Below are 26205 nucleotides of genomic sequence, written 5' to 3' on the forward strand. Positions count from 1 at the left end.
GAGGCCTCCGCTCTCCGTTCTTTCCTTTTTCTCTCTTTTTCATGCTGCTTACCGCCCTCCGCTCCTCCCTGTTCCTTCTTTGTTCTCCGCCATTCGTTCTTTCCCCCTATGAAAGTCTTGGCACGGCCCCCCCCGATGGTCCGTGCCGGCCGCGCTAGCCACTTAAGGTTTAAGCTCGCTAGTCTGCTTCAGGCGCATCAATGCTTGGCATTATTTTAGCGCTGGTCCCGTGACTCGGACTTTTCCTTTCCCCAAAGTTGTTTTTTTCCTTCCGCTCGACGGAGTAGCAAGTCGAAAGCACGAAAGAACTGACACGACGTTTTTTCACTGATGGTTTCGCCGCGTGCCAGGTCCGTCATCAATCCCACGAGAGATGCCTCTTCCGCCGCAGCAACACGATCAGGCTCGCAGGAGATCAGTGGGCAGTGCTAGCAGCTCGTCTGCTTATTCAGGTAAGCCTGAAACCCGAACGCGACTAAAAAAATCGCCTCTCCCCCAGCGAAAGACAACCAGACGAGGAAGAAATACCCGCACCGCGCTTCTGCGTCCACGGGGACTCGTCGCATATATTCATTGGCCCCGGAATTGCAGTTCTACCCCTGGATGCGGTCTTTCGTTATATATGTTGAGAGTGACAGTTACTGTTTGGGAGGATTTTGGGGATGACGGCAGGCAGCTAATCCGCTTCTTCACAAGGACATCCGGAACAACACACCGCCGCAAGCTCTTATTCTAGCCGTCAGATGCTTCCTCCGTCCTCACCACAGCACTACCCTTCCAGGGGATCTGCCGCCCAACCCTCTCAGCCACCTTCAATACCGCCGTCCTTTGCCTCTCGAGAACTCATAAACCCAGTACATCGACCAGGAAGTAGCATGTCAATATCGTCGATGCTAGGTTCAGATACAGACCGTCAGCCGCGGGAGAGTACGACGAGCGCGATCTATTCGCGGCCTATGGTATCAGCTATCACCGCGCCGGCACAACAGCCTACTTCCCTACCGCCTTCCATGTCACCACCTTCCGGTCCTAGTCGACAGTTGTCGTCAGATCATCCGCCTTTCCGAAGATCACATACGCCAGACAGCGGTCCATTCTCGAAAACACTTACTCCCCGGCCTTACCGGTCAAGATCCGGAGGCAGTTCGTCCGGGAATCCCCAGCTAGGACATGATGATTCACGGTTTTCTGGGCCTCGGCAGACTTCCAACGCACCTCAATCACAGCTTACAGCTCCTCGATCCCCCCGAAATACATACTCGGACTCATCATATCACCAAGACCGACGAATGAGTCTTGGAGGCCCTGTGCCACGAACCAACCCTCCGGGACCCCATCACCGATCAGAGGAGCCACCATCGCGACCACCGTTGTTCAGCCCCCCCGTAAGATTGGCGCCTGGATTTTCAGATGGGGTGCAGAAGGAGACAAGTGGCCAGCGAGAGCAGTATGGGTACCCGGGTAGTTTAGAACCCCCTCCGCGACCGTCATCTAGGTTTAGTAATCCCTCCCAAGATCGGCAGGAACCTCGAGACCAGCAACCCTATCAACATGGTATCCAGGAACACACTCATCACCACCATCACCACCACCATCACAACCAAAATTCACAGTCCCAGTCGCAACCTCATCAAAACCAATCACAACGATATGGATCCCATGCCCCAGAACACGAAAGCGATCGATCTCACCGCTCATCTTGGGAATTGAACTACCCTCGTGTTTCTCCCGAATCAACCCGTTATAGCACCGCAGAGCCCTCTTCCGGCTACGGCTTTGGGTCTATTCAGAATTACACAAAGTCTCTAGGCTCTCAATTAACGGCTCCACGCTCCATCCCCGGCCAGCCCCAAATATCTTCACGCCAAGATGCAACACCCTCGAGCGATTCGTCACCAGTTATGAGTCGGAGTCGACCTCCGCCATCGAATCCACCGCGCATATTTTCGCCTACACCAGGTTCTACTGGTCCCCAATCATCGTTTGGTGGCTCATTTGCGGATGAAGAACGGGCTCGTGGAGGCACGGAGGAACCTCCTCATCATAAAAACGTACTGAATATAAATGCAGAAGCGAAACGGGGTGGGAGGGCATCTCCGCTTCCACAGGCAGTACAAGGCGCCCAAGCGCAGATTATCGACCCGGCTACTGAATCAGGCATAAAAAGCGAACTAGGTCGAGTGTTCTCTGGTATCGGCAGCGGCGTTGGAGTATCCAGCTCGGCATCGCTGGGGGGAAGCGGCCCTTCAACACCGTTATCATCGAGTCCGTTTAAGAGAAACCATGGCGATCGACCGATGAATTCAGATCTGAATGGAGAGGGCTCTTTCGGTGCCGGAAAAGGCACAGAGTCTGCGCCAGGAAGCGTCAGGCGCGGCCGAAAAGTGAAGGAGGAAGAAGCCAGGGAAGACGGAGAGGGCATCGGGGCAGCAGCTCGTGGAGGAGTTGCAAGAAGAGGACGGCATGTACACCACCACCATCATCATCACGGCGGCCATCAGTAAGTGTTGCTTAGCCAAATGATATAAAATTCAATTGGTATTTGTTGCTAACCTATGCTACTAGTCACCATCATAGACACCGGGCAGACGACGACCCATCTCTCTTTACAGGAGGCCAAGGCCCGCAGCTGGCGCCGCCCTTTAGACCTCAGTCGCGCACCGGAGATGGCCCTGCTGCATCTGGAGCTGTTGGCGCCTCACACCATCACCATCATCATCATCACCATCACCACGGCCCAAGAGCGGCAGCTCCTGGCAGTGGTATCCCGCATCACCACCACCCACCTGCTCCTGCCGCACCTCTCAAGGAGTACAACACAACTGTGAACCTTGAACCGCTGTTGAAAAGTATTGCACATCTTCCTCGCTACCATCTAGGCTCTACGCTCTATGCCCCACGCATTGAAATGCCATCTTCCCGCGCACCACCCGAAGCATCCAAATTTGGATATACCTCTACCCCCGTACCGATCCCACGGTTCGATGGAAAGGAAAACTGCACTTTCACGATCCGTGTGCCTCGATTTCGGATAGACGCAAGCCATCGTGAAGAAATTTGTGCGCGCCGTGCCTTATGGGGAACCGGTGTGTACACTGACGACTCTGACCCGGTCGCAGCAGCCATCCATTCGGGATTCATTCGAGGCGAGTGGGCTGAAGATGTCGATGTGTCAATGCTCAATCTCGAGCTGAAAGACAACCGCAAGTCTTCCACCACAACTGTCACTGCTAATGGCAATGTCACGGCAGCCAATGGAAAGACAACGCCATCCTCCAACAGAACTCCATCCGTTCATAGCAATAGCACTAGATCCGACCCAACCTCAACTGCTCAATCAGAGGGTCCCCAACCACCACCTACAGCTGCGGAACCAGTCGAAGGCAAGCAGCTTCCCCCGATACCGCCGCCAGACAAAGACCTTCACATCAAGCTCCTGATTCTTCCCACGCTGGAACGCTATGAGAGTAGCGTGATGTACGGCCTGAAGTCACGTTCCTGGGGCAAAAATCATGACGGAATGAGCTTCAAGGTAGAAGAGATCTCCTGGGTAGACGAGGGCGCATCCAAAGGCGAAGAAAGGGGGGGAGAGGCCCGTCGCAAGAGGTTGCGAAACATGATGCGCACCGGCCGTATCTGCACTCCCGCTGGCCTCAAGGGCCGCAAGGGTGTCGAGTTACATCTCTCCTCCAACCGGGATCCCGACACGACTATGAAGGACGCAGACGAGCCCCCTGCCGTCCAAGCATCAACATCGACTGCCGTGGAACCCGTTTCTTGATGTCACCCGTTTCTTTCAATTTCTTCTTTTTTTCTTTGCCCTTTCTTGTTCATATTTCTTATCAATATCCGTTATTCTGCAAGCGACATCATCTTGTTTACTATCTCATCATCATTTAGCTACTTTTACTGTCTTTCCGTCCGTATTTTTCTCTACATCTCGTTGTCATCGTCTCTTTTCTCTTTTTTTTTCCCTCCTTTTTCCTTGTGAAGTATATAAAAATTGTATTACTAATAAGGTTTTCAACGAGCCGAGGTTCGGAAGTTTTTTCGGCGAAAAGTCAGGTGACCTGGCAAGTTGTTGGCCATTAAAATCTATTCTTTTCGAGTAAAAAGAGGGAAAGAAAGTACTTTTTTAACGGCGATAAAAGGTGTGAAATCGACGCCGAAGACGACGTAGTCGTAGTTGGGTAGAAGATGCAGAAAGCCGCCGTCATGTTATCTGGTCATCTGGCGTGGCGCAAAGGCGCCTTTTCCCCTGCACATAATTCCTTTTTCTCCATCCTAAGGCACTTGAGCCGAGGATGAAAGGAAGGGAGAGTCGCAGCTCTTCTCATAAAACACTCGAGTTCAGCTCCGTCGAACTTCTGCCTCTTCTTCCGCTGGCAGACTCGTGCTGATACTTGAATCTTTCCCACTAGACCACTTGATCACCTGGGAATGTTCACTGCTGTTGTAAGAGGCCGTCTATCAGCTCTTGGACGTGCTTCCGCGACCCGCCCCTCTCCCCGTCTCACAGTATGTAGTTATCCCCCCCCAGTCTTGCTGGCTGTCTGGTCCGCCGCAATTCTTCTGCCAGACAAAGAAGCAGGTCGTTTGGATTATTCTTGATGGTCTAACATGCTGGCTATAGTCTCTTCAAACAATGGCCCCTCGACGTGCTGCCTCCTCTGTACCAGCAGGTGAGTGGCAGATCAGGCAGCTTTGCGCCAGATGAGAGGGATGCCAGGCTAATATTGCATTGATAGGGTACAAAGAGGACTTGTCAAAGGGGAAGATGCTCCGCTTTGAAGACTCGCTGCCGAAGCTGCCTGTGCCTACCTTGGAGGAGACTGGACGACGGTATCTTAAGTCGGTGCACCCGCTGCTCTCCGCTGAGGAGTACAAGAAGACAGAAAAAGCCGTATCAGACTTCATCAAGCCTGGTGGTGAAGGCGAGGTCCTGCAGAAGCGCCTAATTGCTCGGAGTGAGGACCCCAAGACCGACAACTGGCTATACGAATGGTGGAATCAGAGTGCCTACCTTGCCTACCGTGACCCGGTTGTGCCATACGTCAGCTACTTCTACTCGTACCGGGACGACAGACAACGACGGGACCCAGCTAAGCGAGCTGCTGCCATCACCAGCTCCGTGCTGGAGTTCAAGAGACAGGTCGATGATGGATCTCTTGAGCCAGAGTACCTGCGTAAGGAGCCCATGGCCATGAGCTCGTATCAGTACATGTTCAATTGCTGCCGTATCCCAGCCGAAGGCGAAGATTATGCGCAGCAATACCCGGCCAAGGGGAATGAACACATTATTGTCATGCGCAAGAATCAGATGTTCAAGGTTCCAACCACAGTCAATGGCCAGCAGCTCAACACCTCCGAGTTCCAGAAACAATTCGAAACCATCATCAAGAAGGCCGAGCGAGTTCCCGCCGTGGGGGCCCTGACTTCCGCCAACCGTGATTTCTGGACTGCTGCCCGCAAGAAACTCCTGGCTGCCAGCCCTGCCAATGAGGAGGCCCTGAAGACCATCGAGAGCTCCTCGTTCTTCGTCTGTCTCGATGATGCATCTCCAGTCACCCTTGAGGAGCGTGCCCACGTCTACTGGCACGGAGATGGCGCCAACCGCTGGTATGACAAGCCACTCAACTTCGTCATCAACGAGAACGGTACAGCCGGATTTCTCGGCGAACACTCCATGATGGACGGCACCCCTACTCACCGTCTCAACGACTATGTCAGCCAGCTCATCTTCAGCAACGCTCTCGACTACTCCAACCCATCCATCCGCTCCAACCTCCCCGAACCCCAGCCCATCAACTTCGAGCTCAACCCTGCTATCCTTGAGGACATCTCCACGGCTACCAGGGACTTCGAAGCCCTCATCAACAAGCATGAGCTTCGTGTCCAGGCCTTCCAGGCCTACGGAAAGGGCCTCATCAAAAAATTCAAGTGCAGCCCAGACGCCTACGTCCAAATGCTCATTCAGCTCGCCTATTTCAAGATGTACGGCAAGAACAGACCTACCTATGAATCCGCCTCGACCCGCAAGTACAAGCTGGGCCGCACCGAAACCACTCGTTCCGTATCAGACGACAGCGTGGCCTTCTGCAAGGCTCAGGCGGACCCATCTGTGTCGAGGGAGGAGCTCGTTAAACTGTTCCGTGCCGCTGTTGCAGCCCACTCCAAGTACACCGCTGAAGCCAGCGTTGGAAAGGGAGTTGACAGACACCTCTTCGGGTTGAAGAAGCTCATTCGCGACGGAGAGGAGGTTCCTTCGCTCTTCAAAGATCCCACATACGCTTACAGCGGCTCCTGGTTCCTAAGTACCAGCCAGCTTAGCTCTGAGTACTTCAATGGATACGGATGGAGCCAGGTCATTGACGAAGGCTTCGGAATCGCTTATATGATCAACGAGAACAGGTAAATATTTATTCCTAACTGCTATACTTACTACTAATACATGAACTAACATGATTCGTAGCCTCCAATTCAACATCGTCTGCAAGAAGATCGGCGCAGAGAGGATGAGCTTCTACCTCAACGAGGCTGCCTGTGAAGTCCGAGATATGTTGATGCCCGATCTTCTCAAGGAGAGCGAAAAGGCCAAGCTGTAGAGAAGGCCGTATACATACACTTAGACTTATATTGTTTCGTGCATTTCCTGAGATACGCGGAGTTCAGGCTCCGGCACGAAAACAAAAGGGGGCTCTACATATAAGCCATTTCTTCTGTACAATTTAGATGCTCTTTATTCTCGATCTTCTTATCTCTATACACAGCACATACATAGCAGTCTTTTCTACCGTTAGTCAATCCAATTCCTGATAGACCGTAATTCTCATGGCTTCAAATAGTAAATCTTCTTTGCTTCCTTTGCTTGCCGTACGAGTTGGGGGGTCTCTATTTAATACATGTGCTCGCGTCATAATCTTCGAAGAGAACTGCAAGACGCAGATATCTTTCTCGGAAAAATATCGATAAGGTCGTGAGACCACTCTCGGTTATCCATTCCGGCCCAATCATCAATTTCCATAGTTGCAGCAGCATCAATCAAAAAAAAAAAAAAAAAAAAAAAAAAAAAAAAAAAAAAAAAAAAAAAAAAAAAAAAAAAAACAGGTCAAAAGATAAGAAATATTCCTGTAATGTTACATGATTCACTTGTGGTTTCCCCAATTTTTTTTCTTTTTTTTTCTTTCTTTGGTATTTTTGCTTTGTTATTTTAGATCCCATTCACAGGGCTTGTTTAGAGCCTTTTTGTTGTACTATTGGCAGTCCTAACATACTATGGGCGGGTCGCATTTCTCCTTGCTGCTTATATGGATGCGCATCATGCGTGCTATGGTAGTTAATGTAGTAACACCTTGTTACCTTTAGTTTCACTCAAGGTGTTATCTTTTTCATGGCCCGGAGCTGCCCTGGACTGTTGGTGTCTGCGGGTTGCTCTCAGTAGCAGCATCAGTTGTAGCAGCAGAGGTGGTAGCAGACGCAGCGGGAGTTGGCTGAGTACTCTCACTTGGCTGGGTTGCTGATGGTGATGATTGGCTATTATTAGCAGTCAACTCAGCTACTTGTCGCTCTATAGATCAAAATCAGCAACTATATTGACTTAATGCATAAGCTAAGATATGAATTAACAACATACCTAGTTCCCTAATGCGAACCTTGAGCATCTGATTCTCTCTAGACAAAGCAGCTGTCTCAGCTTGGTAGTAAGAGTTTTCATCTCTGCTGCCTCGACGGCCATTAGAATCCGAGAGTTGGAGCCAGTCGTTGCTCCCCGCGCTAGTGCCGGTCTCTCCCTGTGTCCCGGCAGGGTGAATGGAGGTAAGCGGGGACATGGCAGCGTTCGAGCCCCGTCGGGCAGAGAGGTTAGACCCAGTAGGAATGGGGATTCGCTGGCTAGCAACAGGTAACGGTGGGATAGGTGGGAAGGAGAATGATCTCTCAGAGGTGGGAGTTGAGTCATCGATGGCTGTCCCGCCGCCTGCTGCGGTCTGCTGCTGTGATTGAAGCTGCTGCAACTGGGCTTGCTGGTTGCGAATCATCAACAAGAGTCGATTCTATGTGAAGAGAAAAGAGTAAATATGACGTGTATCACGGATAAACAAGGTAGGTACGCTGTATGTCTTACAACTTGAGCTTCCTGCTCCTGCTCAAGCTCCTGGTGCAGCTCGCCAAGTGAAGGGGCACGCTGATGGTGGGGGTCTCCAGTAGCAATCACAGGGCTTCCAGCAATGCTGGTAGGACTATGAGTTCTGAAAACACTCCCAAACGAAGAGCGATTGTGTCTATTCTGAGGAGACTCGGTGCCGGTAGGGTCAGAATGGGAGGCTTCGTGGAGATTGGCAGCTCCAGACCGACGACGCTCAGAGAGTCTTGTCTGAGGCGAGCCGCGGTGGGCTCCAGAGGAGGAACGGCGAGACGAGTCTGCTGCCGCATTCATGGTTGCTGTGGCCTGTAGCGAGATCGACGATGATCGAGGGGAAAGCGAGTGCGCGAGGCTGCCGTTGCTGCTATCCATTGACAGGCTGACTCTGCGATTCTGGTAAGGAGAAGAGGACGTGGATGGAGGGAGTGAATTTAGATCAGGCGGCATGTCAACTAGTGAAGCTGGGCTCGTAGCGAGGCGTGGGTCAAGTGAGGCGTCCGCTGTCAGGACACGAAACGCTTCATGTCCTCTTCGCGTCCTTCGTCGAGCTGTAAAAGTCGAAGTGAAGTGAGAAAAGAAAAAAAAAAAAAAAGAGCCGAAGTTGAAGCTCGCAAGTTTCCCGTTTTGGCAACCAACGTCACGAGATCTCCGTTGCTTCTGCTTATGTAAGTCTATTACGTCATGCTGCTTTATCGGATGTGCGGCTGTAGAAATGCATAGACAGCGTAGAGAGCAGATACGGGCTGGAGGATAAAAGCCGACGAGAGGCAGGCAGTCAGAAGATAGATAGAGACGCAGGTTGCTGGTTTGCTAGCTGTCCGTCCCTGCTGGATAACTATGGAACACCCGCATATGCATTATTAATATGTACTGCACCGTTTGAGGGAGACGTCCATAACTTGGCATGTATGCTAAGCCGTGGGGTGAAGGACACCGAGATGGTTGGAATTAAGTTACCCTGACATCCGATCGCGAGAACGGCTAATGCAATATTAATGGGTCAAACTGCCAGGCGCACCTGGGGATTTCATATCACATGATAGGATCGGATCAGATAAGATTAACTGTAAAGTCTTGGCCTTGGCACTTCTTATCTGATTAATAATTCCGTCATTTTTCAACGACTCGCAAAACAGTGAAAGGAAAGAAAGATTGGACAGTCACAAACAATGGAGCACAGCTCATATTAAATAATGTTATTCTTTGCCCGTCAAAGGCCGAAAGCTCGGCTCGGCCAGCGCTTGAGCCGACGCCTCCATCGCTCGATACAATGCTTCCAATACAGCAGTGCAGCGGCACCACGGTCCTTCCGTGTTGCGGTTATTGGCTCTGGGCCAGCCGGGTTCTATGCTGCTTATAGGTTAATGGGAAAGGTTCCGGAAGCCATTGTTGATATGTACGAGCAATTACCAGTGCCATTCGGTCTAGTACGCTATGGTGTGGCTCCAGACCATCCGGAGGTAAAGGTAGGCCGCATTTGACTCAGAGGGTACCTTTTACCAAAATTCAATAGCTAATACGGAGTTGGCTCTAGAACTGTCAAGATAAATTCACCGAGGTTGCGACATCTCCACGGTTCAATTTCATTGGAAACATCGAATTGGGTGGCAGTCTCCCACTGAGGTCTCTGAAACCACACTATGACGCCGTTCTCTTCTCCTACGGAGCTTCCAAAGACAGGGAGCTAGGCCTGCCAAACGAAAGATCGCTTTCAGGAATTTTCTCCGCTAGGGCTTTTGTTGGATGGTATAACGGGCTACCAGAATATAGAAATCTATCGCCCGATTTAGCCAGCGGAGAAGATGCAGTCATAATTGGACAGGGCAATGTGGCTCTTGATGTTGCTAGAGTGTTACTATCTGATGTCGATGTCCTGCGGAAAACAGACATGTCAGAATATGCTCTTGAGGAACTTGCAAAAAGCAGAGTGAAAAGGGTGAGAGTGGTTGGACGTCGTGGTCCGATGCAGGTAAGCCTTGCTTTGAGCTGCTAGCATCCGGGGCTGTGTGGCTAACATGCGGATATAGGCCGCTTTCACTATTAAAGAAGTTCGAGAGCTTATGCAGTTGCCTTTAGTTGGATTTGAACCTATAGCCAGTAACTTACTTCCTCCCGACTCGATAATATCTGGGCTTCCCAGAGCGAATAAAAGAATCACCCAACTCCTTGCCAAAGGCTCACCAACCAGCCTTGAAAGCTCGGCCAAAAAATGGTCTCTTGATTTCCTCCTTTCTCCTCGTTCGTTCCATTCTTCATCAGAAAATCCCGGCCGTTTGTCACATATTACATTCAGCCGTAACCAGCTTGATCCCGCCGATCCTTACTCACCCTCGGCATCTATTTCGCCCCATTTGGCGGATGATGGCAAGGTAGCTCATATAGATATATCGGCTAGCCTATGCTTTAGAAGTATAGGCTACAAAGCATGTCCGCTTCCAGGGCTCGACGAGCTTGCTGTTCCGTTTGATGCTTCCCGTGGCTTGATACCAAACGATGGCCAGGGAAGGGTTTTGACTACTATCCCTTCAGCCAGTGAGGGCGATAGTGTCCCCACCCATGTACCCGGCGTGTACTGTGCAGGATGGGTCAAGCGAGGTCCGACAGGGGTCATTGCTGCAACTATGACAGATGCATTTGCGACGGCTGATGCCATTGCAGCTGACTGGGAGGTACATCGTGATCGGGGAAGTAATAAGATGGAATTTCTCAATTCAAGATCTGGAGAGGAGAGTACGGGTCTGGGATGGGATGGCGTTCGCCCCGATGCCGAGAAGAGAGGTCTATGGCCAACTAGCTGGAAAGACTGGGAGGAGATAGATCGGGTAGAAAGGGATCGTGGACAGACCAGGGGTAAACCCAGAGAGAAGTTTGCGCTGGTCGATGATATGCTTGGAGTTTTAGCATAGAGAAAGTATGTATAGACGAATATGTAAGATATGTAATGTACAACAGCCCTAGACTTTAATCAGTGAACTACCGATGTACCAACTCCATCAAACCAGAAGCTCCAGAAGATAATAATACAGCATTATGAAGGTACACCTTCATAATCCCATCCATCAATGACTCTCCGTCTCCTTGAATTTCGCCTATTTGCATTACACTTGACAAATAAAGTCAAGGCAGCTACAATCAGGACGATAATAGCAGCAATGGTTGGTACGATAATGGCCCTCCTTTCAATCTCGTTATTATCCAACTCATACGGGCACTGCGCTTTGGGGCCATGAGTAACCCAGCAGGTAGGTACGTCAGCAGAGTTGAAATCTATCCAGAGTACCTCAGTGCTGTTATTATCTTCAATATCGGGTGAAATTATTGCAGTGGTATTGGACTTCGAGTCAAGCTTTGCATAGAGATAGGTGTTCTCTAGTGCTGTCCTTGGGACGGAAAACAAGGAGTTATCAGGGCAAGCCTTCTCGGCATTAAAATAGGTTGTTGCATGCTCAGAAATAACCCATTCGTGTGGCGAACTTCCAACCCGACAGGCGACGCGATATACATCATTACAGTCATGAGTATGCCATCTGCCTGATGATACTGCATGCATGGCTGCACAGCGGAATGAATCTTTTGTCTTCGGGGTGGATGCTCGAGTGGAATTGCGAGGCTCATCTTGTGCCCAAGACCACGTAGTGGAAAACGAGACGTTCTGGTAAGGACTGATATCAGTATCTGCTGTTACATTGAAGAGTGTATGGTTAACGATTGCTGAGATTCCACAAGATGCCAGCTGACGGGTCAATAGTGACAGCTCGTTGGATGTGTTGCGGGAAGGAAGTACTGCCACTGCCCAAGGGCGCTCAATCTTTGATAGGGTTGTGGTATCTGCGTCATAGAGGCACCCTTTGGTGAGATCAGAGGCTGAAGTAAATTCCACGTCTATGCGAGATTCAAGAGAGCCTTGTGGAAAGACTAAATCGTCGCCTGTGAAGTTGTAAGATGACATCTGGTGGTCGATTGTACCCCAGCCCATGACGAGCCTTGTGGCTTGAGATAGAACAGCGTAGCCTGTGCATGGCCACCCGGAAGATGTGACGAGATGGTTTTTCCCATCTACGGTGGTTTGTAAATATTCGGGAATCGGCTGATATGGGGCAGAAACGGAGAGCCAAGATTCGCGGAGATTCCGACGATTTTCCATCAATTGTTTGGGGCTGTAGATGGATCTGCCCAGAGCCTCTCCAATGATATTTCCAAGTAATAGCGGTGGAGGAGGAAGGTCTTCCAAGCTAGGCATTCCGGAAGGCTCCTCCGGGAAATCCGATGAAGCAGAAGCATGCACGTTTATGATCAAAAACATCATGTCGGCATTCAGGGTATTCTCAGTCGTCTTGAAATAATCCTTGAGGATATCAGAAAGTATTGAAATGCCGAGTGACTTTGCACATGAATACGGCCCCATGTGGTATATTGTGTCTCTTTTCCTGATACTGGCAGTTATTGAGGTTGTAGTGGGGGCAGCGGATGTTGCACTTGAAGTCCTTTCTTGTGGCGACATCCTACTTGATGTGCTTGGAGTTGAGTCGACGCGCTTAGTGTCTATCGGACAGAGGCTCCATAGTCCTTCCCTATGAGACCAGTATACGTCCACATATAGACGCCTATAGCCAACCGACAGAAGGTTGGACACGCATTTCTTTGTCGGGTTCTCTTCGTACCGCCCATCACCAAAACAGGCCGCTGAAAGCGACACTGCAGGAACTGTCACATGGTCAAGGGGTATCTGGAGCGAAGCATCTCTTTGAGACTGTAAACAGGACAGCTATTAGCAAAGTCCTTTACATATCAACAGCCGGCATCCCTGACGTACCAGTTCAACAGTGTTCCATGGCGGGTAAAGGGAAGCGCTTTTGTCAGGGTCGAAGTCCCGCATTAGCCGCTCTGGGACCAGCTCAACTCGTCAGCCAGTCTAGACGCCAATTGACCATTGTAGGCTCTTGAAGCCGCACTCCGTCGTCGCCGTCTATCTGGATGTCGTTGATACCTGCTGTTGTTCGCTCGCCGTCAACGTTTTCTTACTTTTTAGCGCCGGGCGCGATATTATATCACGTGATATTTGGCTTATCTAATCAGCGATCTGGACACTGTTGAACTTCCCAAGTGTTTTTTTTGCCCGCAGCCATCCATCGCTCATCCGACCAACGAGACAACGCTCTGTGACACTCTGGCTTCATTCGCTTGCTTGTTTTTGGGGAGTACATAAGTCGAGGACACCGTCGCCATGGCCGCTCCGGGTCCAACTCCGGAACAGATTGCGATGATGCAGCAGCAGATGGCTGCGGAGGCGCAAAGGCGTGGAATGACAGTCGAGGAGTTTGGCAAGATGCAGCGAGAACAGATTGCGGCAGAGGCTGCGAGACAAGGCCTTACTACCGAGCAGTTTATCCATAGACTGAAGGCTCAGGCCTTACGACAGCACCAGATGCAGCAGCAGCAGCAGCAACAGCAACAGGGACAGGCGGGCCAGCAAGGACAACACCAGCACCAGCACCAGCACCAGCACCCTCAGCAGCAGCAACAACAAGTTCCTGTAAATTCTAACGCCCCGCCAGATCCAAAGGGAATAGCAGTTGCGCAGTTCTTGAGGTCACAGAACCTGAAGCCGAGAGTCTGCATCTTGGATGGCCGAAGGAAGGAATTGTTCAAGGGTATGTTCCATTCAAATGTTATAACCGAGTATTATATCTGATGTATACTAACGACTCATAGTTAAACGAGCATTGCGAGCCCTTCAGTCTCCTGCCTATGCCAAAGCGTCCGCTAAGCCCAAATCCAACCTGCCACCGGTCACCGATCTAGCATCTGCCGAAAACGCATTCAGGCTTCTACCAATGTCCCTTCTGGCCTTGAAGGTGACCAAGATCGATCCCCATGAAGGTCATGACCACGCGAAACCGCCATCTAAGAAAGGTAGAGTCAAGGGCCTGTGGACTGTCCGCATACAACAGCATCAAGACACCGATCCCATGTCCCACTATGTCTGGCTATATGAAGGGCCCCAATGGAAGCAGAAGGCAATGGCTGCTGGAGTGTTAGCTGCCATCATGGCTGTTGTCATGTTCCCTTTGTGGCCGATCATGCTTAGACAGGGTGTCTGGTATCTCAGTGTTGGCATGATGGGATTGCTCTGTCTGTTCTTCGCCATGGCCATCTTCCGTCTTATTCTCTTCGCAGTCACATTCTTCGTTGCTTCGCCCGGATTATGGCTATTCCCGAACCTGTTTGAAGATGTTGGGTTCTTTGAGAGTTTCGTACCCGTATGGGGTTGGCAAGAGGTACGTTGTTAATCTTTACTACTCTACCTGGTTAAAGTCGTTTATCCTTTGGCATGCAAATGGTCGTGGACTAATCTCGTATCTATATATAGACTAAGAAAAAGAAGAGGTCTAAGAAGACAGATGGCTCATCGTCAAAGCCGTCAAAGTCCAAGCCTTCAAAATCCACAGCTGCTCCCCCCACAGCTACTGAAAAAGCTCCTGCTACGGATCAACCCGCCACCGCACCAGACGTATCTAATGAAAAGGCAAATCAGAATAAATCTTCTGAGCAGTCACCCGGTAAACATGCCTTTGCAGCTAGCGTAGAGGATGCCGAAGAAGAGTAGTCTCGAGGTGGTAGGCCAAAATCCAATTAAGACCCCTTTTCTATATACCCCACGCCTACCATTGTTTTATAGCCGACTACCATTCTACCTTTATTGCTTCATTTGTGCCTCCAACCACCTGACTTTTGCCTCTTCTATCTTCCAACTTCCTATTCCCCTTTCCTTCCTCAACGCCTTTTTACTCTTCATCTTCCTCAAGGGCTTGGTTTATATATCACGATGTATGAATAATTACCCTAAAATAAATCTGGCGTTAACCTTATTTCTGTAATATTATTACATGCCAAACTATATTATATTATAGTATCTTAGTATTCATGTGCTATCAGGATCTAATGCTTTTTGTCATGGGGTTGATAATAAATATGTTATTATTTTTATAACACAGATCAATTTACAAAATGTTATGGATATTGGATGCAAAAAACCCAGGGGTAAGTAGGGAAGAAAAGGAGTGCAAAAGAAAACCAAAGTGCCGAAGTGCCTGAATAAATATTAGAAAATGAACAAACATAAGAAACCATGAATTTTGGATAGAAGCAGTGAAGCCAGCTCCAGCTTCTCCTGTGACCCAGTTTGGTAATATCGTAATCCTAGTAGTTGTATCCAATGGAAAAGAAAAGAGGATACAAGAGGTTGAAAGACATATATAGAAAGAATGTATCTATATAGAATAAGAAAATAAATGAGGGAAAGAAAAGAAAATGGAAGCAATGAAATGATGCTTGGACGATATTGGATATCGATGTGGTTGAACTGATATAAAAGTCGAAAAAGAGAGGTAAGAGAATGGACTCGGGGTACCCGGTGTGCAGTTTTCAGCGGAATCATTCCCCCGTAGGTAGCGTACAGATGGAACACTGGTAGACATCAGGGTATATAGTTCAATATATGGGGTTATATGGTACATGCATGGAGTTATATGTCCAATCCAAATAGCGCGTTGGTGAGACACGCACTTGAATTCCGAGGAAGATAAACGCATCGAGGGTATCATGGGTTGCATATTGGCATAGAATTCTTGATAAGAATATACCCAGCAGGGTTGAACCCATGACTCGATAGGAGAAAGAAATGCAATGCTTTCGAAAAATAAAACGGATACGGATGCAATGTGAAAAAATGACGGCAAAGGTATGCATTACAATCTGAATAGGATCGTCTTTTTCTTTTTGTTCCTTTCTCCCCTTCCTTTTGCATTTTGTTTTATTTTTAACAAGATGACTGTATGTGTGCAGAAGGTAATTATCATTCATCTGCCGAGATATTAATCGGCGCTCTTTTGCGGTAGTCATTGGCAGCCGATAATGCTCAGTCGTTTTGACTCGTATGGAGGCAATGCCTCGGGAATAGCAAGCGATGGCACTTCTGGTAGAGGGCAAGTTGGCGGAGGAGCTGGAGGGGGTCCATGTGGAATTTGAGGCATGCTTTTCCGGCTTGAGAGGGAGTTCAAAGATGACCTCCTGCTATTGCAAGACTTTGCAGTATTAGACCGCTGGCGTCCAATTGAGTCTTGGTTGAGCTCTGAGCTGGGGCTTGGATGGCGGGAATTCCGGCAAACCTTGATTCTAGGTTCGCTATAAGCCCTTGGGCCTAGGCTTTGCGGCCTTGGGCGACTGCGTGGGTTGCTTATTGTATTGTACCCTGAAGATAGACCGGGAATATCCACCGGTTCATCCCTGAGAGTAGAGAGGGCAGGTCGGTATTCAGAGATAGGTCGATTGAAACTTTGCATACCATCAGAGGACGAATACCTTCTTGTCTGATGGGTCCGTCTAAGGGGTGAAATAGGTATTAAAGAGGGTATATCATCATCCAGCTCTTGTGTCTCACTACTATCAGTTCCAGCGGTACTGTAAGCCCCTTCAGAATCAAGTAGATCACTACTAGCACTTCCCCTTCTTCGCGGAGGTGATTCATGAGTGGAATTAATTTTTGTGGCAATATTGGGCCCTATACTGGGCCCATGGAACATCTCGGAAGCTGGAATTACATGTAAAACAGGACTTTGACATGGCCCACTCTCAACCGGGAAAGATATTGTCTTGGGGCTCATTGCTATCGAATTTCGTTTGTTGACAATCGGGTGGCTGAAGTTCGGAGTGCAAACAAGGTGGCTTTCTGCGCGGAGCGGTGGCAGCGGTGTCTCGGTGATAAGATCCTCTAAATTACCACAGGCCCTGACAAAAGACTTGCGTCTAAACCCCAAGTCGGTACTTGCCATCCGACGAGGACTGCGAGAGGTTCCGGGTGATTCCCTACATGGGCTTTTTGGGGTTGGAGTCTTCACTGTAACAGATGAAGACGAGGATTGCGAACTTGGCATTGTTCGAGTTCCAATGGAAACGCAAGATAGTCTCGAATTGCGCCTGAGGCTGTCTAGTTCCACAACGCTTGCCAAAGACGACGGGGAGGATCTCTCAGCTGGTGGTTGCACATATCTCTGGCTTTCGCGCCTGGTCAATCCAGGTACAGATACCTGGTCATCCCATACACTTGGTGTAGACGACAAGGCCTGGTCTACGCTGCCTTTCCGAACGACTCCCTTGACGGTTTCGGACGTCAATGGCGAAGGTTGCAGCTGATTGACTCCAAGCGTTTCAGGAGGATAGTCTTTGCCTCCAAGAGTTTGTATTGCACGCCGGACGAAGGTAAGCCAGGACGTCAGTTCTTCAGCGCTATCCAGGATAAGTAAGAAACTGCTCGTCGGTTTCTGTGGCTCTGCATTGCTGGTGCGCCTAAACCGGTCTAATATTGTCTTCTTCGGCTCTAGGCTTGGTTCAACATCATCTTGAGTCTGGGAGATCTGTAAAACCCAATGTCTGCCAGGAATTGCATCGCATGCAAATGCAACTGAATCCCCTCCTAGTGCAAGTACTTCCTCAGGGAGTCGATCAAAGTTTCCGTCGATACCATATTGAAGTAGATGCCCGCTTGTCGCCAATATGAATATCTTCTGGGACCATTTGAGACCGCACGAGAAGCTAGACTGGCTCCTGGATTGCGATTTTCTCCCTTTCTTCCAAGTTTTCGATTTAATAACACCCTTATGCCCAGGTCCATCCATATTGCTATCACCATCCATTGTTTTGTCGCGAGAGTGGCTGGCCTTTAGGTCTCGACGCATCTTACGACGCAGTATTTCATCAGTGGACAGGATAGGGCACGGCAGGGTGGCATGTTTCACAGCCTTGGGGTACGCCATAAAAAAAGGCGGAGGGTCCCATGCTGATAAAGCTCCTGGCTCTCCAACAGCGGCTGATATGTCGTCTTTGGTAATGGGGAATGGTGTAGATGATTTGACTGATATCGGAGTGACATTCGCGTTATGAAGTGGTGAAGCTAATCCTAAAGAATGGCTGGGGAGACCGTGTTCTTCAGGAGCTATCGTGGCGGATAACAGAGGATCTCTACCAGGGATGTATGGTTGCGATTTTGACCTCGTAAACCATTTCCTTATAGCGAATCCGTGCTGTTTGGGACGAAGAGGAACTCGATTTCCCGACTCCTCGCTATCAAGCTCCTCCGGGAGGGGGGGCTTAACACGGACAGTTGAGCTCCTGTTTGCTGTTTGGATTGGGGGAAGCCGCACTCCCCTTCGAGAACCGACGGTTGAAGGAGGTTGAGCATCCATTCGTCAATATATGTTTGAATGTCGTGTTGAAATGCGTTCGTCAAGTATAGTCACGCATTGCCTATACAGAACTATGTGTGATTGTCAATTTAGAAGCTCCATCGACAACACGCACAGTCTATAAACAGGCCGATGCACGCATTGCCAGGAGATGAACCACGACACTTCGCTGATACGAGAATATAAGTAGATGGGAAAAGGAGGGCTTGACGTAACACTGAACGTCCAGGGGGCTCGATCTCCCCGTCGAAGCAGAGGGGCAAGCGAGAATGGACGTGATAAGTAACGCTTGTATGACAAGGTTAAACGGCCATCGAGTCAAGAAAGGATATGTTCGGCCTATGAGTTGAGAGAGGAGAGTGGTTTTTTTGGTGATTGAAAGGAGAACAAGATCCCTGACAATGAGAAGCTTGACTCTTTGTGCATACCCAGGAGTAATCCGAATGCAAGTAACAAGGAGGAAAACTCCTTCGCCCAGTCAACTACGTTGTAGACAACTGGGCTTTGTTGATCAGATGGTTAGCGGGTGAAGCGTGCAAAAGGAATTCTCCTCTTTTTTAGTTGGTCCACATCTCCGATTTGCACGGTCGTTGAGCTTGAAAGAAATGGCTCCATTACAGCCAGCCGTTAAGGGGGCAAAACCAGAGTTGCTGTATATTCCCTGCGGCCAGCCCCCGATATTGACTTTTTGTGAGTGTGACAGCCAAGTCAACTGCACGGCTTTTGGCGCCCATCACCTCGCACACACCTGGAGGTTTTGGGCATCACACGGCTAACTCTTGCGTCCTGGAGAAAAACTCCTGGTGTGTCTCTCACTGATTCCTGACTGGTCACTAAGCGGCGCTAAAACCAATGCCGTTGGGCTCAGAGACAAGAAAAGCCTGGCTTGGAGAATGGCTCTCCTTTCGACCTGGCAATTTCCGTCGGACCGGACGTTAAGCAAAGCCGCATGCAGGGCGAGAGCTGGCAAGGTAGGAACCAACTCCGTAGAGCCGTTGGATTCCAAAACCTCGGTTCCCATATATTGGCGAGACGGCAACGATGGCGATGCTGGATGGGATAAGCCAGCCACACAGCAGTCACACTTTTCGTAACCCCCTTTGTAGCAGCGAGAGCCGCGTGTGTCCCACTATTATTATCCAGGCCATCCTCCATAATTGCAGCATACTTTCGAGTACGTGCACAGAATTGGTGTGTCCTGCGCGACCGTGCGAGAGTCCCTTTTGAGAGGATACAAGGTAAAGAGGCTGGAACCAGACGGGTAAAGGGACGGATTATCAATTCGAGGCTTTGGAAGGCTTGTTTCCCTTAGCCCAAGGTCCGAGAGAGTTTAATTATTCATCTGAGACAACCGACGAGGCCGCGGCCGCGGTGTTTGTTTGTTTGTATATGGAGAGCGGAGTCCGCCTTACGAAAAATCGTTTTGGTTGTCGCGTTGTGGATATCGAGAGCGCGTACAGAGTTACGTAGATCTGAAGCCCGATGTTTGACGATGAGATGCAATGCTCCATATCAGCCTGTTAGCTGCGCTATCAACAACATGGAGTACCCATCCGACCCCGTCTCTCTTTCTAATTACCCCATATAGATGCCATCATCGTATATGAGCGTCTTCTTCCAACATTATTCAGTCAGATCATCCGAGGTGCATCATTCAATACTGGCATTATTAAACTTGAGTAATACAAACCTCGAATTGACCGCACTTGATGATCTCCTTTTTTTTTTTTTTTGGCCTACGAAAAGCTGTTAAATATTTATCAGAGGGATACGGAATATGACGAAATCAGATCAAATACTCGCTTATATATGTAACTAACCTGCTTATATAAATTTATATCCAGCAGATAGGAGTTTCAGCACCCAGCATGGAGTCATTTGGGGACCTTCTGCAGTGGGAAACTCCGTCAAATGAGGAGCTAAAATAGGTTGTTTGATGTTGTGGGAGCTTCCTTTTTCCCGATATAACAGGAGTTGGAGCCTCGAGTTTCAAATCAAGACAGTTCGTGCATCTAGTTCCCAAAGGGCCCTCCTTGTCCTGTCCGCTCTGGACAATCGTGCATCATATAGCCTCTTCAGATGGCTAAAAACACGTGGGATGACCGCGGGTGAGGGTCCTTTGGTTCAAGCGCCTGGGTACTATGACGCCGCTGGAACGACCTGGTTGAATTGCTGAGACTCCCGTGGTCCGAGGATGTGGATTCTAGGAGAGCCTCGGTAGAGCCTCTCATTGTGTAGTCTGGTGTATATATACAGCAATCTACTCCGGATAATTAGGTATGCAGCAAATTTCTTCTCTTTCATTGCTGTTGAGCCTTTAGGGGTATCCCGGGCATTGTTGAGAAGTATCTTTGTGTACGGGAGACCGCACCGGAAGGTTTCACGCACTTGCGACAATATCACTGGATAGTAAATTATTTTATTGGCTTCATTCCCATTCCTTTCAATTGGTAAGGTGAACCTGCCTGTACTTGATAATATTCGCGTCGAATATTTGAGTAAGGCATATAGAAAGGAGCATGAGAAGTATGATAACTTGCTGTTGACAAGCTCATATATATCTTTGAGGGTCTCGTCAGGCCCACTAACTCTGAGATGGGGCACTGAGGCATCGCTTCCTTCGGTACGATAGAAACAAGCAGAATGCTGGCTGTTGGACTGTTCTGTATTTGGAATATATCCGTTATCACAGTAGTCATAGTTATCGTGGAAAAACAGAGTATACATCTCGCATATTCATCCGATGAATATGATCCGTTTCTTCATAGCTAGATAAAGACCCGAGTTATCATCGACACCGAGCCGTAAAAGGTGCTGCGTAGTTGTCTAACAAGCATAATAACGAACAACTTCATGTTTGAAGTTGCTCGTTCAAATAAGCTCATCGGGTAAGAAGAGCCTCTTCCCCTGTTTGGGCCACCGCCCTTGTTGCTAAAAAAAGTATTTGAGCATCCCAACCACCTCCAGCCTGATGGAGAGCTACCACTCCCTTGGTTTATCCAGGAGCGCTGCATCGTGGGCCATCTAAGAAAAAGCCACGCGTCCAAGAGCCTAGTTACTGAGAAGGTACGGAGTACTGAGTAACATCAGAGATATTCTAACATAGCGAAAAAGAAACGCTCATGCTTAAGGGGCGTGAAGGTTACTTTTGATGGCGCAGCACTACCTCGCTGCGAGAGAGCCAAAGCACCCTCTCAGAGGAGGAAAGGGGCCAACGAAGAATAAAAAAAATGCAACTCAGGCAAGACAAGAATAGCCACGGCCGTCTTGTGCTATATACATAAGACCTGGGGTGATCATTGGTCCGGCCTCGAATGTGGGATTATCTATATTGATTGGGCTGTTCATGAATTGCATATAGCTCACTTGAGGCCAAGCAAGTGCAGGTCTACCACGGCACACTGACTGGCTTTTCCTTTCCTTTGTCTGGCCACACGATTGCCCAAACGTTGCTCAATGAGAGCATGTTGTGGAGGACTAAACAAGCCGCTATTTATCTGCTACCAGGGCTGCTGGAAGCCGGAAATTTTGCTCCCTTTCCCTCAGGTTTTGATCTTCGTCTCCTACATTCCAGTAGGACAAGATGGTGGGCCTGGTATCCTGCTCATGGCCCTCCTCGGCAGGGTTTCCTACTCTAGCATTTATGTTGATAGTACTACTACAACATGGGAGCCTTGTAGAATCCACGTCAAGCATTGCAACGTTTTCCGATGTAAATTGTCAGGACTCCTTATCATCATTTGACGGGCCTAACGGGTACCCAAATGGGACGTGTTCAAGGCTCGAAAGGAGCGGAGGATATGGTAGCTTTCAGGTTGTCAATCTCGACGATGGCTGCTCTGGTAGGGAAAGAGACGTGTTTTTCATACTTTCTTCCATTTTTTTTAAAAAACACTCAATATGCCCTGATTGCGAACTGAAAGACCTCCCAAATCAAGCAGCAGATTATCGTCTTATTTTGTTTTACTTCCCACAACATACACTAACCTTCATCACTTTGTCTCATAGTAACATTATATGGCAGAGACGACATTGCCGGTCAGCCCTGTTCGTCATCTGTAGCCCAGGTTGCTGACATAGCAACGTGCTACAATACCTCATGGGTATTGTATAGTATCGACGAATGCACAGCTCCTGCCCCTGGCCAAACAAGAGTACCAATACCGAATATGGCTCGCGATTATACGGGTGCAATCGTCGGGAGCATAATAGGAGGATTATTTGTGATTGCAACATCCATCATAATAGGGTGGTTTTGTTTCGTTTATCGCCCTCGCCGGAGACAAGTAGAATTCCAGGAACAAGCAATAATTTATGAAAAAGCAGAGGATATAACGGGTCAAAAGCCTGTCTATGGCCTTTCTGATGACCTAGGAGCGATAGTGAAGAGGGTACTAGACGAAGAAACAAGTCAGGGCTTGGGAACAGTGTCAGAGCTGGAAGGATACCAAGCCCCTATCGAGATGGAAGCACATAATCCAACCTTCACCTCCCGGTCGTTCGCAAAGTAGGAAGACAAGACAACAATCGCGAAAACGAGCATTTACGATTGCAGACTGGGAGTGAATTGTGACAGCCAAGAATAGCCTAGTATATGCCGAGTGCGATCTTGAGACCACCATACCACAACAATAAGATGAAGAGCTGTATATCGGAAACTTGCTATTGCCACCGCCTATGGGTGTGACGGGCTGTAGGAAGTTTAATAGGCCTTATAGAAAGGGTATCAAAGGGCTGAGAGTCATGGCAGCGCCGCCAAGTTGCTGTAAACAGTTCAATCTTCAATTCTCCTTCTACTACCTCCCTGACTGCCGGCGCAATTTCCGATTAAACGCCAATTTCAATGTCAGTTTTGAGAATTTACCATATACGCTCTATTAAAGAGGAGTTTTTAGGCCAAATGCATGAAGATGTCCGTCCACATTAGCCATATGAAGTAAAAGAGTATGATCTACAGGTGATAGAATCATGCCTCTATCCAAATCGAACCTAAAGTTGAACATCTGCGGAGATAAAGACCTGACGGATGAGCAATTCACCAAAAAAAAAAAAAAAAAAAAAAAAAAAAAAAAAAAATCATCAGGGTAATTAAGTATATGCACGGTGCTCATCATATACTTTATGCACTGTCGTGAATGAAGTGCTGGAAGGAGATGTAGGATGCAGCTCATTGTTAGGTTCAACAAGCATTATAACCAGGCACCACATATAGCACCAGGTAGGAACCTCGTTTTCCGAGTTCAGGCCGATGCGAGCATGACAGCATCGGTGATTCTAAGCACGACGATATGCCGGGCCGGCTCCGTCAAGTGGGGGCCTCTAGATATCGATGTCTGCATTTAGACGGAATGCTTCCCAGCCTACTAGGATAAAAGAAAATTATATATCGGTATGTAAAGTCGGAGAAGAACTTCGTATAATCGAAGGCTCGACACCTGACCATGGTGTATGGTCTGACAGCCCCATTGGTAGGTGACCTGGGCCACTCGGAAGCTCTCTTGGACACAACATCCCGCTTGTAGAACTTACAAAGTTCTGAGTAGTATTTAGGGGGTTTATCATTCCACGCTGTAAAGGGTATCTAGAGATGGTAGGAGATTACTCCCGTTGAGCTGTGAAATGTGCATATATTGCTGCCCGCTTTGATCGCAATCCCGTAGAGTTGAAGAAGCTAGGCCAAGGGAGATGTTCAGGGTCAGCCGCTTGTCTGTCAACTGAGTGAGTTGAACAGCTCTCGCTGCTAGGTAACAACGACAAGCGACCGATCAAGTGGAATAATTTTCCGGACTCAAGGAAGCATGGCATCAAAGGGAGCTCCCAAGCTTCCAGACAGGGATATGCGTGATATATCCAAAGTCTGCTCCAGTATTTGTCGGAGAAGAGTGCCTGATCCCTGTCCCATGAAGCTCCTTCCCCGAAACAGATTCAGGTTTTGTGAAGGGGTTTGTGTCGATTATCGTCTCTTAAGGTGGTGGCCCATGTACTCTGCACATTCACCTCCGAAGCAGACAGGGCCTTGAAGCCGTCTATTGAAACCGACCATGAAGATAATGTAGGGTTACTTCGTGCATCCACAAAGCGGAAATCGGGCTATCAACCAGGTAATGGCTCTATCGTATACGAGAGGATATAATTCCGGATGTCGTCAACGGGTTACATGCATATGCTTACTTATTATTAGCACGAGTTGATATTTGTGCTTGCCACATCAAGCTCCTATATTATAATATTAATATGGGTAGTTTTTAGTGCCATTGAAATGTTAGCGATGGAGTAAGTATGGAGCACTTTGACAATTTTGCAATCAGAATCTCCTAAAGGAAAGGAAGAGTCGCCGGGCCTCCAACCCTTGACTCCACTCGAGACGGCTGATATCAGTGACTAAGTCGGCTTGCCTCGTTTAGCGTTGACAGGGGTAAATGCAGGAAAGCGACTATTGAAGCGAAAAAAACGGCCTAAAGAGCCAAATTGACGGCTAAACTTTTTTCCCGCCAATTAGTTTGCTAACAATTTCCTTTAGCCGTCGTAAAATGAAGGCAAGGAGTCCAGTCCCCATCCGTCTGCATGGCAGCGGCGACTAAACATGCACTTTGAAATTCTGCACCAGTCCGGTCCCAATGCCTGAATATTCAATATGCTCTTCGATACGGCCACTTCGTCGCTAAATGGCGCAGTCGTACAAAGCTGTTGTTCTCTGCAGTGTCAAAAATGTTCCGAGTTGGCGCCCTCGGGCCGAAATTCTGGTGCCTGAACCAGCTCGGCTCGGCGTCCACAGGGAAGTCATTGACCATAAGCAAACTCTCAGAGGGACAGTTGGTAAACTCGCCGGACGGCTTTTATAGAACACCGGAGGTTTCGCTTTCAACGTTGCTCAAGGAGGTGGACATTGATATACTTAACATTATCGGTCCAGCCCGTTTGCTCTATTTTGGCCTTTTAGTATCCTCTCTTGGTGCATGTCAGCCCTGAGCGACGCCCGGCGAGACGAATGTGGTGGCATATGCATGATGGAGGAGAAAATGGCCTGTGGCTACCTGCTCTGCCAGGCGAAAGAAAACAAGCAGGCCTCGACCATGGTCTGTCAGTGCACGGGAATAGATAGCGGGAAGGGACGGAGTGCCCAAAAGGAAGAACCTTCTCAGAAGACTTCAAACCCGCTCAGCGAAGGCATTATTGGCGGCTTAGGCGAACGTACATACATTCACGGCGCCATGGCCGAACAGCAGAGGAGAGCAAGAAAAGAAATAAACGGGCCTTGATTCGAGTAATCAGGACATATGCCAATGCTTGAGTATATGCAAGTATGCATTTGAGGCCATATTCAGCTTGTTGCTCGTTTCGCTTCGCTTTACCAAGCTTGCTATGTCCGCAAAGGAGAGCTGGCTCGCGTGCGCAGCGGCCGCCATGCCCGAGGGATCAGTATTATTGAAACGTAAACCCTCCGTGTTGTCAAGTGCAAGTGTACATATGCACATGATGTGACTCTGTACGACCAGCCTGCAAGGCGCTCCCACAGCCTGGTAGAGTAGGATTTTAGCAAGCAGATCTTGCCACATATGACATGAAAATAATGTCTCCGGCTATGTTTAGCAGCAGGCAAAAAAGAAAAGAAGAAGGAAGGAAGAAAAAGGTGGCGCCATATCATGATACATTCGCCTGCACTGGCATCGTGGGGAGCAGGTATGGAGCTTGGCTTAGGCGAAGGGATATGGTACATTGCGGACATGTTCGTGGTTCTTTTGGACTCAGCAGATGTCTCAAGGAGGTGAATGGGTGATGTACGGTGAGATTCTGCTTGCCTGGATGGTATGCATGACCGCATGG

General features: G+C 48.9%; 11 protein-coding genes across 13 annotated transcripts; 7 read left to right on the forward strand and 4 right to left on the reverse strand.

Moving 5' to 3' along the window:
* The first annotated feature begins 559 nt into the window (after positions 1-559).
* TERG_03482 (uncharacterized protein) lies at positions 560-4010 on the forward strand. Its single transcript, XM_047748092.1, has 2 exons — positions 560-2500; positions 2566-4010. The coding sequence occupies exons 1-2, from the start codon at positions 744-746 to the stop codon at positions 3779-3781; spliced, it is 2973 nt and encodes a 990-aa protein (XP_047604066.1). The 5' UTR covers positions 560-743; the 3' UTR covers positions 3782-4010.
* A 686-nt stretch (positions 4011-4696) lies between these two features.
* Positions 4697-7041, forward strand: TERG_03483 (uncharacterized protein). Its single transcript, XM_003236390.2, has 2 exons — positions 4697-6411; positions 6473-7041. The coding sequence occupies exons 1-2, from the start codon at positions 4778-4780 to the stop codon at positions 6603-6605; spliced, it is 1767 nt and encodes a 588-aa protein (XP_003236438.2). The 5' UTR covers positions 4697-4777; the 3' UTR covers positions 6606-7041.
* Positions 7042-7149: 108 nt separating this feature from the next.
* TERG_03484 (uncharacterized protein) lies at positions 7150-8697 on the reverse strand (the record flags this gene model as incomplete). Of its 2 annotated transcripts, XM_003236391.2 has the most annotated exons (3): positions 7150-7567; positions 7634-8051; positions 8123-8697. In XM_003236391.2, the coding sequence occupies 3 exons, from the start codon at positions 8585-8587 to the stop codon at positions 7389-7391; spliced, it is 1062 nt and encodes a 353-aa protein (XP_003236439.1). In that variant the 3' UTR covers positions 7150-7388. The 2 variants fall into 2 exon arrangements, with proteins under 2 accessions (XP_003236439.1, XP_047605953.1); XM_047749578.1 differs by having other exon boundaries at positions 7150-8051; positions 8123-8587.
* A 1503-nt stretch (positions 8698-10200) lies between these two features.
* Positions 10201-11046, forward strand: TERG_03485 (uncharacterized protein; the record flags this gene model as incomplete). Its single annotated transcript, XM_003236392.2, has 1 exon — positions 10201-11046. The coding sequence occupies one exon, from the start codon at positions 10201-10203 to the stop codon at positions 11044-11046; it is 846 nt and encodes a 281-aa protein (XP_003236440.2).
* A 122-nt stretch (positions 11047-11168) lies between these two features.
* On the reverse strand, positions 11169-13016 carry TERG_03486 (uncharacterized protein; the record flags this gene model as incomplete). Its single annotated transcript, XM_003236393.1, has 2 exons — positions 11169-12890; positions 12954-13016. 2 exons carry the CDS (start codon positions 13014-13016, stop codon positions 11169-11171), a joined length of 1785 nt encoding a protein of 594 aa, XP_003236441.1.
* Positions 13017-13039: 23 nt separating this feature from the next.
* TERG_03487 (uncharacterized protein) lies at positions 13040-15108 on the forward strand. Of its 2 annotated transcripts, XM_003236394.2 has the most exons (3): positions 13040-13791; positions 13853-14418; positions 14511-15108. In XM_003236394.2, the coding sequence occupies exons 1-3, from the start codon at positions 13365-13367 to the stop codon at positions 14745-14747; spliced, it is 1230 nt and encodes a 409-aa protein (XP_003236442.1). In that variant the 5' UTR covers positions 13040-13364; the 3' UTR covers positions 14748-15108. The 2 variants fall into 2 exon arrangements, with proteins under 2 accessions (XP_003236442.1, XP_047605954.1); XM_047749579.1 differs by having other exon boundaries at positions 13853-15108.
* Positions 15109-15375: 267 nt separating this feature from the next.
* Positions 15376-18381, reverse strand: TERG_03488 (uncharacterized protein; the record flags this gene model as incomplete). The annotated part of the gene is made up of 1 exon (XM_003236395.2): positions 15376-18381. One exon carries the CDS (start codon positions 18379-18381, stop codon positions 16039-16041), a length of 2343 nt encoding a protein of 780 aa, XP_003236443.1. The 3' UTR covers positions 15376-16038.
* Positions 18382-20520: 2139 nt separating this feature from the next.
* Positions 20521-21108, reverse strand: TERG_12005 (uncharacterized protein; the record flags this gene model as incomplete). Its single annotated transcript, XM_047751030.1, has 1 exon — positions 20521-21108. The coding sequence occupies one exon, from the start codon at positions 21106-21108 to the stop codon at positions 20521-20523; it is 588 nt and encodes a 195-aa protein (XP_047605955.1).
* Positions 21109-21964: 856 nt separating this feature from the next.
* Positions 21965-22456, forward strand: TERG_03489 (uncharacterized protein; the record flags this gene model as incomplete). The annotated part of the gene is made up of 1 exon (XM_003236396.1): positions 21965-22456. The coding sequence occupies one exon, from the start codon at positions 21965-21967 to the stop codon at positions 22454-22456; it is 492 nt and encodes a 163-aa protein (XP_003236444.1).
* A 94-nt stretch (positions 22457-22550) lies between these two features.
* On the forward strand, positions 22551-22892 carry TERG_03490 (uncharacterized protein; the record flags this gene model as incomplete). The annotated part of the gene is made up of 1 exon (XM_003236397.1): positions 22551-22892. The coding sequence occupies one exon, from the start codon at positions 22551-22553 to the stop codon at positions 22890-22892; it is 342 nt and encodes a 113-aa protein (XP_003236445.1).
* A 1909-nt stretch (positions 22893-24801) lies between these two features.
* TERG_03491 (uncharacterized protein) lies at positions 24802-25772 on the forward strand. Its single transcript, XM_047748093.1, has one exon. The coding sequence runs from the start codon at positions 25338-25340 to the stop codon at positions 25638-25640; it is 303 nt and encodes a 100-aa protein (XP_047604067.1). The 5' UTR covers positions 24802-25337; the 3' UTR covers positions 25641-25772.
* The last annotated feature ends 433 nt before the right edge of the window (positions 25773-26205 follow it).

The sequence above is a fragment of the Trichophyton rubrum genome (genome assembly GCF_000151425.1).
Source record: "Trichophyton rubrum CBS 118892 genomic scaffold supercont2.3, whole genome shotgun sequence".
Classification (NCBI taxonomy): Eukaryota; Fungi; Ascomycota; class Eurotiomycetes; order Onygenales; family Arthrodermataceae; genus Trichophyton; species Trichophyton rubrum.